At 41.5% G+C, this 14660-nt stretch overlaps 1 protein-coding gene across 5 annotated transcripts in view; it reads right to left on the reverse strand.

The window, feature by feature from the left end:
- The window catches only part of FAR2 (fatty acyl-CoA reductase 2), a 123616-nt gene that overhangs the window by 2107 nt on the left and 106849 nt on the right, over positions 1 to 14660 (reverse strand). Inside the window, exons 7-11 of one of the 5 annotated variants that reach the window (XM_053387492.1) lie at positions 13947 to 14065; positions 13363 to 13430; positions 8229 to 8400; positions 6041 to 6110; positions 1212 to 1339 (exon numbers count right to left, since the gene is read on the reverse strand). In XM_053387492.1, the coding sequence (XP_053243467.1) occupies positions 1212 to 1339; positions 6041 to 6110; positions 8229 to 8400; positions 13363 to 13430; positions 13947 to 14065 (557 nt within the window). Of the gene's footprint in view, positions 1 to 1211; positions 1340 to 5948; positions 6171 to 8228; positions 8401 to 13362; positions 13431 to 13946; positions 14066 to 14660 lie in introns of those variants that run through there. The other 4 variants (XM_053387491.1, XM_053387495.1, XM_053387494.1 and 1 more) reach the window with 4 other exon arrangements.

Here is a 14660-nt window from a genome sequence, read left to right on the forward strand (position 1 = left end):
TGGTTTAAGTTCTCTCAAGTTCAATCTTGTGTTGAAAAATACCTTACATATAAGAGAAATAACTGAGCACGAAACACACATTGGTAGCTACTTAACAAATATGATACAAAACTAGAGGAAGTGAAAGGTTATATGATAAAATTGGCTGAAAATATTGGGGGAAAGGTATTGTTGAATATCTAGGAAAATATCTGGGAAAATCCTCACAGATTTCCCTTACATATGGGAATAAGGAGAAATTGCTTTAAAATTGCGAGTAGGTGTATATCATTCCAGATACAAAAAAAGAATAAAACAACCCCCAACCACATATTGCAAATGTCTAAAAGTACACAGGGAGACATTTCACATGTGGTAGAACTGTGATAAGACAATTCAATACTGGCAGAAATAAAATGTCACATTAAAATGATCTGAGGGTATGAAATCCCCCTCCACCCAGTGTTTTCTCTACTAATTTATGTGGAATAGTTGGTGAAATCAGTACATAAAGAGATGGCATCTTGTATGCTGGCTGCAGCCAGAATACTCTTTGCAAAGATGTGGAAGCTGACTGGTGCCCCATCTATGAAATTCCCAATGGAGAGACTTTGAGAATTTGCTGCAATGGCCTAATTGACTCACTAAATTAGATTTAGGGAACAAAAAACAGAAGCAATAAGAAGCAAAACAGAAGCTTTGCAATAAGATGGAATAAAAGATTAAGGCTGCAAAACTTGTTTATAGTATACATAAAAAAAAACCACTCTTAATTTATTTTATAAAAGTGAAATGAACTGTCAATAACCAAGATGCCTCCAACTGGATAACATAAACATAACTTCTTGCATGCATTATGGGTTATGTTTACGTTTTGCAAAATAAGTAGTCATAGACTTTGTAGACCCCATGATGAGAGAGAGAGAGAAAGAAAGAGAGAAAGAGAGAGAGTGGCAAATAGTGCAGCAAGTAGATCAGCTACATTTTTCAGGTTGCTCCTAGAAACGAAACATTGTTGGCATCAAAATTTCAGACTGTATTTTTCTTCAACTTAATTTGATTTAATTGTTTTTTTTTTGGGGGGGGGAATCCACAAGTTCAAAAAACAAAAAAAACTTTTACCGAAGAACCATTTGCAATATCTCAAATACTTCTAGCTATTTCAAATGGAATTTTACTCTGTGAGTAAAATGTCCTGTTCTGTATACTAAAAGTATACATGAATGCCTTACTTTCGTAAATGCTCCTTTGCTGCAGGAATGCCAGCCAAATCTTCATTCAGCACATGCATCTTAGCTCCTAGACAGAAATATTCTATGTATGCTGACCAATTCAACTGGCGGACATCAAATAAGAACAACTGGAATTAGGGGGGAAAAAACAACAAATGTTACGTTATTTGCGTGGCTTGAGCAAGTGGTGCAGAGTGGGGAAAGAAATAAGGCAATCAGATAAGGGGTTAAAAAAGGCCTGAACTTTTATAGGTTCCTGCAAGTAAGCGAGGCTGGCATGGCACAGGTCAGTGGTGGTGAACCTATGGCACGTGTGCCAGAGATGGCACTCAGAGCCCTCTCTGTGGGCACGTGCGCAGTCGTCCCACCATGCGCCGCCGTCAAAGCGGTGACCTCCCCTGACAAAGGGAGGTGACTTTAGTGTAATAATAATAATAATAATAATAATAATAATAATAATAATAATAAAATCCAAGAAATCTGTTATGGGAATTTGCATGTTTTTTTCCGCAAAATCAGAGCATTTGCAGATGATTTCATAGTAACAACTGAAAACCTTCAACAAAGTAGAGAAAAAATTAACAAATTCGGAAGATTGGCAGAAACTTTAAAACAACTAACTTATTAGTTAAAAATATGAGATCTGAAGAGATAAAGGACTTACAAAAAATTACAGCTTTAGAGATTAAAAATAAAGTAAAATATTTGGGAATTTGGATATCAATAAAATGCATCAATTTGTACCAGGATAACTATATAAAAACTTGGCATGAGATTAAAAATAATAATAATGGAAATTTGGAACAATCTACACCTCTCCCTTTGGGGCAGGATTTCAGTAAAAATGAACATTTTACCAAAAATGATTTTGCTGTTCCAAACCATTCCAATATTGGGAGGAATGAAATGCTTTAAAAGCTGGAGGAAAGACATTGCTAGATTTATATGGAATGGAAGAAAACCAAGAATTAAGCATCAAATACTTATAGACCAAAGGGAGGGGGGCTTTGCCCTACCAGAGCTAGAACTCTATCATGCTGCTGCCGGACTGGTATGGATAAAAGATTGGATCACTTTAAGAGATACAGATGTGCTAGACATACGGGGTTTTGACAATCGATACGGTTGGCATGCGTATCTAATTTATGAAAAGGTGAGGGATTTTTAAATCATATTATAAACAAATCATTATAAAAGATCTGGATAAAATATAAAGGAATATTAGAACCAAAGATTCCCCTATGGACCTCACCGACAGAAGCCCTGGCTATTAAAAAGAAAAATATGCAAGGAGACTGGGCCACATACACAGTTAATAGTTAATGTAAATAAAAGAAATTAATGATAACATCAAATTAAAATAATTTGAAGAAATCAGAAGACACCTTCTGTCGACTGGCTACAATATTTTCAGATAAACGAAAGATTGAGTTTAGATAAAAAGGAAGGTCTTGCAAAGGAAACATCTAGATTTGAGGGGGGCTTTGCCCTACCAGAGCTAGAACTCTATCATGCTGCTGCCGGACTGGTATGGATAAAAGATTGGATCACTTTAAGAGATACAGATGTGCTAGACATAGGGGGTTTTGACAATCGATACGGTTGGCATGCGTATCTAATTTATTTTCAGATAAACGAAAGATTGAGTTTAGATAAAAAGGAAGGTCTTGCAAAGGAAACATCTAGATTTGTTTCTTGCAAAGGAAACATCTAGATTTGAAAAAGAATTAATCCAATTTAAAAGAAAATACATTTCAAGAATTTATAACGTCCTCTTAGAATGGGAGGTGAAAGAGGAACTGATGAAAGTGTCAATGGTGAAATGGGCGCAAGAGCTAGGATATAACATCTATATGGATCAATGGGAGAAACTGTGGAGGGGGGATATTAAATTTATGGCGTGTTATAACCTTATAGTTGCCAATGGGGGGGAAGGTCGCCGGTTTGAATCCCCGTGACGGGTGAGCTCCTGTTGTTCGGTCCCAGCTCCTGCCAACCTAGCAGTTCAAAAGCACGTTGACGTGCAAGTAGATAAGTAGGTACCGCTCTGGCGGGAAGGTAAACCGCGTTTCCGTGTGCTGCTCTGGTTCATCATGCTGGCCACATGACCTGGAAAAACTGTCTCGGACAAACGCTGGCTCCCTCGGCCTATAGAGCAAGATGAGCGCGCAAGCCCAGAGTCGTCTGTGACTGGGCCTAATGGTCAGGGATACCTTTACCTTTATAACCTTAGAGAAAATATTATGAAAATGCAATACAGATGGCACCACACTCCAGCAAAACTCACAAAGATGTATAAAAATAGACCACCAACTTGTTGGAGGTGTAAAGATGGTATAGGGTCATATATACACATGTGGTGGGAATGCACAGCCATTAAGGAATTTTGGAATAATATCTACAATGAATTTAAAAAGTTATTTAAGTTGTGGTTCGAGGACCCGATCCCCCCAAAGTGGAATGAATACACAAGGACACGTGATATAAGGTTAATGGGCAAGAAAAGGCCACAACTTTATTGATTACAGTAAGTGAAAAGGTATTGGCTTAGGCATTGGATTACGTCAGCAGACTCCACCCCCTCAGAGAGGGGTGAGTCTGAAACAAGGGGGGTTTATTCACCAGTAGGTGGAGCCTGTTGATGCTAATCCAACTATAGGCTCTCCCCTGATGTCACCGAGAGTCGTGCCATGGCCTCCTGCCAAGCAGCATTGGACAGAATACACGACTGCCAGATTCCTTTAACGGAATACCCAAAAATTGAAGGCATAGGCGATGGCCACACCTAGCTCTTCGACACCACGACACATTATTCCAATGCCTAACCTACCCACCAATACCACGAAAGTTGTGACGATTGCTACGAGGTAGGCAAAAAAACCAAAAAGCCTAATGCCAAATGGAAAAATTCCTACCAGGCCCCCCGGACAACCAGGGCGACCAACCTAAGGTCCATAGCAAGGCCAAGGAAAACTAAGACCCTGAGCTAAAGGGGAGTGGAGGGTGGGTGACTCGCGACGGGACGACGAAGAGTGAGGCCGAGGAGGGGCTGGCGCCGCAGCATTTAGGCTCCTGCACACTTCCCCTTGGAGGCACCTGGTTGGGTGCCTGCCGATGGGCGTGGGCGCCAGCCAGGTGAGGGGAAGGCAGGGGGCTAACGCCCCCTGCTAGAGGTGGAGCTCGGGCTCCCGCCCACAACCACTCCCCTCTCTTCCAGGAGGAGAGTTTTTCTCATTTAAGAAAAAACCTGAAACCTTCTAGGTATAATGACATCAGAAATTAAAAAATAAATTACATAAATTTCATGTATACGACAGTGGCAGCCAGGATCTTGATTGCAAGAAACTGGAAAAGTGACAAAACACCTACGATAAATCTGGAGCGGGAATTTGCGCGTGGGGGCTTTCTCAGAAAGGAAGCGTTGCTGAGGTTGGCGGGGTTTACTCCCAAGTAAGGGTGTGCAGAATAAGGAAGAGGGAAGCCGGGCAGGGACTCAAAGGGGGCGAGGTGTAGGCGAGGGAATTAAGAGCAACATGGTGGGCAACTCTGGGGTGTGAGGGATGGGTGTCCTCTCTGGAGGGTTGTTTCCCATTATAAAGAGTATCTGAGGGGTGGATCAACAGGACTTCAACCAGCCGACTTCCCGTGGGACTGATAGGGGTGCATGTAAACACACTTGTGCAGGTTGCATTTTGCAACCAACAGGTGCTTAATTGTTGGCAGGCAGAAGGGTGATCCTTTTATCTTGTGAATGCAGATGTTTACATTTGGAATAAGTATTGGAAGGGAGGAGGGTTATTGGTTTATTCTTGTTTTCATTATGTATTTTGTGTTTTTCGTCTTGTATTTTTATGTGTGAACTGCCCTGAGACCTGCACATGAAGGGCGGTATGCAAATTCAATAAATGAATAAATAAATAAATAGAAGGGGGGTGGCTTAAGAGAGAAAGGAACTAAATGGAGAAAAAAAGCACTGAGTTATACCATCAAATTATATATCAATGGAAAGATAATTTAATGAAGAAGATAAGGCAATAACCTTCATGAAGGATTATTTATTACAGAAGTCATTAAGAAGAAAAATGAAACACACAGAAAAAATGAGATATACAGGTGAAATTGCCATGTTGGCACTTTGTGCCAAAGTGGGCTTTGGGTTGCAGTTTGGGTACTCAGTCTCTAAAAGGTTCGCCATCACTGGCATAGGGGGCAATAAACGTGACTGCTGCAAAAATGAAGACAACTTATCTACACAACATATGGTTATCTCCCGATTTTGTGAGCTGGACATACATACATACATATCACATGGACACATGATTTTTCTTCCCCAACCATGGCCTGGGCGAGTGGCAGATTAACAGCACAATCCTATGCATGCACTGTGCTCAATAGTGCTTACTCACAGGAAAATGTGTGTGACACTTGTGTGACACTTGATACTAACAGTATCAAGTATGAATTTCTTATTTCAAGTCCAGATTGTATTGCTCAGATCCAAGTTGGTTCTGGTTCACCCCAAAATCTAGACTGCATGAACCATGTATCCCCACAGCCTCCAAGCATAGCCAGAAAGGCAAGCATGTTATTCATAAACTATCCTAGGCGTCACCTGTTATTTCTGTACCAATGATGGATTCAATAAAAAATGGTCAAATCATTGTTTTGAAAATCAATCCAACCCATCCTGAAACCAACCAAGATTTTGGTTGTAGTGGAATTTGGGGGCATGCTTACTAGAAATTTGATGTTTTTCTTTTAGGCCACAGGAAACAATTGTTACCTTGATGGGAATCTGTAAAGATATTTTGGATTAGAACAATGCTTACTTTCTTATCTTTTGGACTAAGTTGGTTCAGTAACATGTTCATATTGTCTGATTTCCATTCCCAGGAACGGCTGGAAAAGAAATCAAAGAGCAGCATGTACTCGTGGAGGCGGTTGTACATCTTCATCATTCTGAAAGACAGAACAGAGATCCCATCCAAAATGGATGGGATTACCACAGTTGGTTCACAATCCACATAGCCATACAAGAATTTAAAGCCCTCTGAAGAGATCGGCTACTCCAGATCAAAGCCTGCTCCAGATCAAAGCTTGCACTTGAAATAAATTTTGAAAATGATTATCAGAAGCACAGGGAATGAGTTTCTTCACGCATTCTGCAGCCTCTTAAATATTCTTTGAAGAAACCAACCATCAGACTGGCAGGCCTTCCATTCTTAACTTGCCTTCTGTTTTCCTCTGGCAGCAGTTATGGTATGTGTAGTGATGTATGGAAGTGAGAGCTGGACCTTATGATTGCCGAAGAATTGATGCTTTTGAATTATGGTGCTGGAGGAGACTCTTGAGAGTCCCGTGGACTGCAAGAAGATCAAACCTATCCATGAGTGCTCATTGGAAGGACAGATCCTGAAGCGATGAGGCTCCAGTGAAAGACAGGAGTGCCTGGTGTCCATGGGGTCACAAAGAGGCGGACATGACAACAATTGTAATGCAGCTAGAGATTTTTGAGGTGGCTATCACTGGCAGTGATTGGCTGAGCTGCTCCAATGTTACAGAGGAATGGGAAAAGAAAACACAAAGGGGTTGGGGCTGGGAAATGAACAGGTCAAAGAAGAGGGAGAAGAGACAGAAAGGTTGGAAGATGCAGCAGCCAAAGAGAACATGAGCCAGCAGGAAAAGACCATAAGCAAGAGCTACAGAAAACTGATCTTTACCCAGGGATTTGAGTGCAATCTGAAATCCGGCTGAACTATCACAAACGTTTTCTTGCCCATCAAGAGGGTGGACAACTAATATGGAACTATTTTTCAGGTCTGTGTTTTTTTCAAAAAATTTTTTTGCATTGTTAAAGGTTTGATTTACATTTTCTGTTAGCAAAGTTTCTAGCAGTGTCAATTTTGTTCACCTTTAATACTAAAAATGTAGGATACAATTCAACACAGAGTTGAGGATCTTTAAGCCCACAGAAATTAAATCAGTGTGCACAACTTTTGTGTTAGAATATGAGCTATGGCCAGGATCCAAAGAGCAGTGCAACTAATTATGTGCACTTAAGAAATCCTTGAACTTGGGTTTTGCCTCCATGCAAAATGGCAACCCTCTTCTTAAGTGGAGAGAACTTCTGAATGCAGTTTGAGAAGGTAGGGAGTGAAAAAAGAAATCCTACAGGGAAACCCAAGACTTTGAATATAAAAATAGTTCTTTGGGTCCTCGTGACTACAGACAACATTTACTAAAATTCTATTGAAATCAATGTCTTCAGCATATCTGCTTGTAACACTGGGTGCAGACACAAAATTTGAACAAGCTTAAAAAATCCACTTTAAGGATTTTTCAACTGTAACCCACTCTTCAATTTAGAAACTGCCTATTATTTTTAATAGTCATGTTTTCCAAGATAATCTTGACAAATCTCTATAAACTGGTGCAACATTTTCCTTGCTGCTCTTTACACACACACACACACACACACACACACACACACACTTGTAGATGTAATGACCAGAACAAGCTGTCTAGATCCTACTCACGCCCTCTCTGGGTGGTTCCACTGTTGCTTCAGTGCTGAACTCATTAACAGCAATAAAGAAAGAAAGAACAGACAACAAGGTTGCTTTTTTCTTTTCGTTCATGTACATAGCAAGTCAAATTCCCTACAGTGCTTGACAATACAGACAATGGCCGTTTGGGGAATGGGCTGCCCATTACCCCCCCCACTTTGTTTCCTGGCCACTTCTGGGTTGCTGCAAATTGGTCAAACACCAATTGGTTGTTGCCCGTACAGGGGTTATGTTCCAAGGCACCACACATTTAAGTGAAATTGCATATATTTGAAATGGCATTAGAAAACCCTGCAAACAACCCATTCAGCCCTGCCCAGTCCCGCCCCTTTTTGTGACGTTTTCATGTCCCTTCCAGGTTCGATACGATGCACATGGTCATGGCTGCACACATATTAGATGCACCTAAAATGGTCACTGCCTGTTTAACCATTTAGCAGTTTTCCCTCACCTTGGCTTCCTTCCAGTTAGCCTTAAATACAAATCATAGAGAAAGGCGGGGAACTTGTGACTAACAGTTCTCCAATACTCATACGTAAAGTCGCTTTGGGTCATGCAAGCATTAGGGATTCTGAAGGCTTTCTCCAGGGGAATCCTCTCCAATATGCCCATGGCAACATCGCCTGTAAAATAACAGGGGACACGGTTGTTGTTTTTGCTTTTATCAAAAGAGAATTGAAGTCATACTTGCAAGAGCATACAGATAGGCCTGAATTAATTTAGTAATTTACAGAAATAATTTAGTAATTTACAGAAATAATTTAGTAATTTACAGAAATAATTTAGTAATTAATTTACAGAAATAATTTAGTAATTAATTTACAGAAAAGCAATGAGAAAAGGCTGCAATTAACTTTTGCACTCTGCAAACTTTTGCACTCATCTGGGAAAGTGAGAGATCTTTTGCAGTAGGATTCATTCCATCCTTTGTCTACATACATAGTTAATAGGATTACAAATAGAGAGCCATCTCTCTGATTATTTTGATGTAACGTCAGCTGGTGTGCATTTTTCACCTCTTAAAACATCCACAAGAAATAATGTGTTTCTACCTTTCATTCAAGGGACGCGGGTGGCGCTGTGGGTTAAACCACAGAGCCTAGGGCTTGCCGATCAGAAGGTCGGCGGTTCGAACCCCCGTGATGGGGTGAGCTCCCGTTACTCGGTCCCTGCTCCTGCCAACCTAGCAGTTTGAAAGCACCTCAAAGTGCAAGTAGATAAATAGGTACCACTCCGGCGGGAAGGTAAACGGTGTTTCCGTGCGCGGCTCTGGTTCGCCAGAAGCAGCTTAGTCATGCTGGCCACATGACCTGGAAGCTGTCTGCGGACAAACGCCGGCTCCCTCGGCCAATAAAGCGAGATGAGTGCCGCAACCCCAGAGTCGGTCACGACTGGACCTAATGGTCAGGGGTCCCTTTACCTTTACCTTTCATTCAAGGGACGCGGGTGGCGCTGTGGTTTAAACCACTGTGCCTGTTGGACTTGCCAATCAGAAGGTTGGCAGTTTGAGGCAGTTTGAGGCCCCACAACGGGGTGAGCTCCCACCATTCGGTCCCAGCTCCTGCCAACCTAGCAGTTCGAAAGCATGCAGTGCAGGTACCGCTCCAGCGGGAAGGTAAACAGCTTAGTCATGCTGGCCACATGACCCGGAAAAACTGTCTGTGGAAGCAGACAAATGCCGGCTCCCTCAGCCTGTAAAGTGAGATGAGCGCTGCAACCCCAGAGTCATTTGCGACTGGACTTAACTGTCAGGGGTCCCTTTACCTTTTACCTTTCACTCTGCCTTGAACAGGAAGATGATGATAAGACCCAAGGGACATTCCTTCCCTCCTTACTCTTTCAGTGAAAGCAATGATAGAGGGGAATTAGAAATTCTGTCTAGAGGAGGAAAGGCTGTCTGGCGATCCAGGAGACTAACTTTTGGCTGAGTTGTTGAGCCCTTCCTGGCACTCCTACTCACAGAACTACTTGTATCTGTAACTGCTGATTTACACTATCCCCCTTAGGGATAAACTACATTAAGGACACTTAAAAATCCCCACATCACATTTTCCCAGAGCATATAGCTTTAGTGGATTCAGGACCCTAAGACTTCAATTCACAAAACATTAAATCTTCTAAGATTCTTACATTTCAGTGGTTTTAGCCACATGGACTCTAATGCCAACTGACATAAGTCACTGTGTGAAATAGCTTCAGAGCAGTTTTGCCAAAGGACCTTGATTCTATTCTGTTCCCCTGCTGCTGCTTTTCAATGCACAGTGTTCATTTCAACTGCATACTCTGCATTTCATCTCCATACAGAATGACCTTAATATCAATCAATCTTTATTACGGTCCAGAGACCCAACAAATCATTACAAATCAATACACAATTCATACAGCCTACCTCCAGGTTAATCAAGCATTTTGTACAGAAGCTGAATTGCATAATTACATAAGCACTAGAATTGTTTCAGACCTCAGGAAGGATAAGATCTGACAAACAAGAACAAAAACCGAGAGGCAATGTAGAGAAAGGGTTAAGCCATGGATGTTGTCGTTTAGTCGTGTCCACCTCTTCGTGACTCCATGGACCAGAGCACGCCGGGCACTCCTGTCTTCCACTGCCTCCTGCAGTTTGGTCAAACTCATTTTGGTAGCTTTGAGAACACTGTCCAACCATCTCGTCCTCTGTCGTTCCCTTCTCCTTGTGCCCTAAATCTTTCCCAACATCAGGGTTTTTTCCAGGGTGTCTTCTCTTCTCATGAGGTGGCCAAGGTATTGGAGCCTCAGCTTCAGGATCTGTCCTTCCAGTGAGCACTCAGGACTGATTTCCTTAAGAATGGATAGGTTTGATCTTCTTGCAGTCCATGGGACTCTCAAGAGTCTCCTCCAGTACCATAATTCAAAAGCATCAATTTTTCGGCAATCAGCCTTCTTTATGGTCCAACTCTCACATCCATACATCACTACTCGGAAAACCATAGCTTTAACTTTACGGACCTTTGTCGGCAAGGTGATGTCTCAACTTTTTAAGATGCTGTCTACGTTTGTCATTGCTTTTCTCCCAAGAAGCAGGCATCTTTTAATTTCGTGACTGCTTTCACCATCTGCAGTGATCATGGAGCCCAAGAAAGTAAAATCTCTCACTGCCTCAATTTCTTCTCCTTCTATTTGCCAAGAGGTGATGGGACCAGTGGGACCAGATGGGACCAGTGGGACCAATCTTCGTTTTTTTGATGTTGAGCTTCAGACCATATTTTGCTCTTTCACCCTCATTAAGAGGTTCTTTAATTCCTCCTCACTTTCTGCCATCAAAGATGCGTCAAGTGCATATCTGAGGTTGTTGATATTTCTTCTGGCAATCTTAATTCCGGCTTGGCATTCATACAGTCCAGCCTTTCACATGATGAATTCTGCATATGTTAAATAAGCAGGGAGACAATATACAGCCTTGTCGTACTCCTTTCCCAATTTTGAACCAATCAGTTGTTCCATATCCAGTTCTAACTGTAGCTTCTTGTCCCACATAGAGATTTCTCAGGAGACAGATGGCAGTCCCATTTCTTTAAGAACTTGCCATAGTTTGCTGTGGTTGACACAGTCATGAAGCAGAAGTAGATGTTTTTCTCTAGCTTTCTCCATAATCCAGCGCATGTTTGCAATTGGTCCCTGGTTCCTCTGCCCCTTTGAAATCCAACTTGCACTTCTGGGAGTTCTCGGTCCACATACCACTTGTAGAATTTTAAGCATAACCTTGCTAGTGTGTGAAATGAGCACAATTGTGCAGTAGTTGGAGCATTCTTTGGGATTGGGATGCAGACTGATCTTCTCCAATCCTCTAGCCACTGCTGAGTTTTCCAAACTTGCTGGCATATTGCTGGCATATTGAGTGTAGCACCTTAACAGCATCATCTTTTAAAATTTTAAATAGTTCAGCTGTCATCACTTCCACTGTCCTTGTTATTAGCAGTGCTTTCTATGGCCCATTTGACTTCACTTTCCAGGATGTCTGGTCAGCAACCACACTACCTGGGGTGTACAAGACATCCATATCTTTCTGGTATAACTCCACCTCTTCTTGATGTCTTCTGCTTCTGTTAGGTCCTTACCACTTTTGTCCTTTGCACGAAATGTTCCTTTCATATCTCCAATTTTCTTGAACAGATCTCTGGTTTTCCCCATTCTATTGTTTTCCTATATTTCTTTGCATTGCTTGTTAAACAAGCCCTTTTGTCTCTCCTTGCTATTCTTTAGAAATCTGCATTCAATTTACTGTATCTTTCACTATCTCCCTTGCATTTTGCTTGTATTCTGTCCCCTGCTATTTGTAGGGCCTCGTTGGACAGCCACTTTGCTTTCTTGCATTTCCTTTTCATTGGGATGGTTTTCGTTACTGCCTCCTGTATAGTTATAAGCCTCCATCCAGAGTTCTTCAGTCCACCAAATCTAAATCCTTAAAACTGTTCCTCGCTTCTACTGTGATTTGATTTAGATTGTAGCTTACTGGCCCAGTAGTTTCCCCTACTTTCTTCAGTTTAAGCTTGAATATAAGAAGCTGATGATCTAAGCCACAGTCAGCTCCAGGTCTTGTTTTTGCTGACTGCATAGAGCTTCTCCGTCTTTGGGTGCAGAGAGTATAATCAATCTGATTTTGATACTGCCCATCTGCTCTTGTGTTGTTGGAAAAGAATGTTTGTGATGACCAGCTTGTTTTCTTGACAAAACTCTATTAGCCTTTGTCCTGCTTCATTTTGAACTCCAAGGCCAAACTTGCCAGTTGTTCCTTTTATCTCTTGACTCCGTACTTTAGCATTCCAATCCCCTATGAGAAGAACATCCTTCTTTGGTGTCATTTCTAGAAGGTGTTGTAAGTCTTCATAGAATTGGTCAATTTAACAGTCAGTGGCTACACTGGAGCTTCTGCACTGGAGCCCTCAAGAACCAAAGGTCAGCAATGCAACCTCCTCAGGCCACAGAGGTGCTGGCAGAATGGACTCTTTCTGTATCTGATGTTTCAGAGCCCGAGGGTCTTCCAAGGCAAGCTCTGAGGGCAATTCCCTCTCGCCTTCTGATGCTTCCTCCAAAGTCATTGCCTTGTTCTCTAAGAAGGCGGTCATGACACCATCCCACCACTGCCTCAGGAGAGTCCTTCCAGTGCTGGTTGGGCTTGGCTTGTTTGGTATCACTGGTGTGAACTGCTTACAAAATGAGGGGAATGGATGCAGGACCAGATAATATCAACTGCCCCTATGGTAATGGGAACCCATAATATATTTTGGACTTTATAGGCTCTCTCACCACTGGTTTGTGACTGTGCTGTAGGTGAGTGTTCTGGAGTCAATGGAACAAGAAATGTAGCACAAAATAAAATTTCGAGTTGCCAAAACATTGGGGTTTTTTGCTTTTAATTTAATAGAAGGCAGAAGGCCACAGGGTTTATCAGGGTAATTAATAATTACCCTGATAATTCACAGCCTTTATCTGTGGATGTACCAGGGCAAGCTTTCAGGATTGCATTGGCAGAATCCACCAAATATGTGCCATGTCTGAAACCTGTGATTTTCATGGAATCCACCTTGCACTTTTAAAAATAAACTTACGTATTTCTCCCCAGGAAAATGGGTTGATGTTACTTGTTATACAATTGTATACCAACAGTGACTTGGGCCTGAAAAATAAGCAAGGAGGGAAAGAATGAAATGGAGAAATAAAACAAAACACAGTATTGTTTTGTTTAGAATGGCTATCATTCTAAATTTCCTAAATTTCTAACAGCTGAGTAGTCATGCTTCTTTCCTGAATTAAAAAGGGAGGTTTAAAATTAGAGGAACTTTTACATTCCAAAGGTTTACTTTTAAAAAGCAAATACCCATGCACTTCTGTACTCCCACCTGGGAGAGCTTCCTCTTCCTCCGTTTCACACCTTGAGAAAACCTCTTTCATACAGGCCCCTTCCTTTTCTCTCTGTCAGCTCTCTGTACACGTCTTCATCTTTCAAAATATAATTGTTTAGATGTTAAGACATCTAGTTAGTACTAATCGAGAGCCATCCAAAATCAAAGATCATATAAGAGACCAAATCCAAAAAAAGAAAAAGAAATACAAGAAAGAAGAGATAAAGAAAGAAGGGGAATCTCAGTAACCTATTTGTCCATGTAAGTCCATCACAAAACACCAGTCCTACCTCTGAACTGCAGTGTACCATCCAGCAGCAAGGATCAAATTGATGGCAATATCTACAGGAATGATATCTGCAACTGCATCTTTGTTGCATTTTACAATCCGTGCAATCCCCTTTCCAGTCTGTGGGATGGAGAAGGGGCTAGTTAGCAAATTTTGTGGTATAATTTCATTGCCCAGAGACAATGCACCTGAAATTGGATCGAGATTTCAGTAAAATGGAGAACTACTTTCATCACTTGAAAGGTGATAGTTATGGGCAAATTATCTTTGCCAAAATCATTCTGATTTTGTTTTGGTTTTCCAAATCATCCATGAGTACATGCAAAGGAACTGTGCACCCACACAGTGGGTGCGTATTCTTGAGGAAAGCAAAAAAGACCCACATGAAGTATGGCCACCCTCTCCTCATTCTCACCACTGCTTCCCCAAGCAGCAAAAACCAACCAATCAACCAATTTAAAGGGGGTGGGGAATAACTGGCAACAGGCAAGGCTTGCTTTCTGGCCTGTCTTCAACTGAAAATAAGAGAGGCTACAAAGACCTCCCCTGTATATAAATTTTACTACTACTACTTAGTAGTGAATTTTACTACTATTACTAATAGTAATTTGCACCAATAGTTGCTGCTTCATTGTTTGTTCAAAGTATGCAACAAACTTCACCTGCAAGGAGTTTGTTTCTTCTGTTTCTTAAGGACATTAAGTACTAATTATCA

This window comes from Podarcis raffonei, chromosome 5 (genome assembly GCF_027172205.1).
Source record: "Podarcis raffonei isolate rPodRaf1 chromosome 5, rPodRaf1.pri, whole genome shotgun sequence".
Classification (NCBI taxonomy): Eukaryota; Metazoa; Chordata; class Lepidosauria; order Squamata; family Lacertidae; genus Podarcis; species Podarcis raffonei.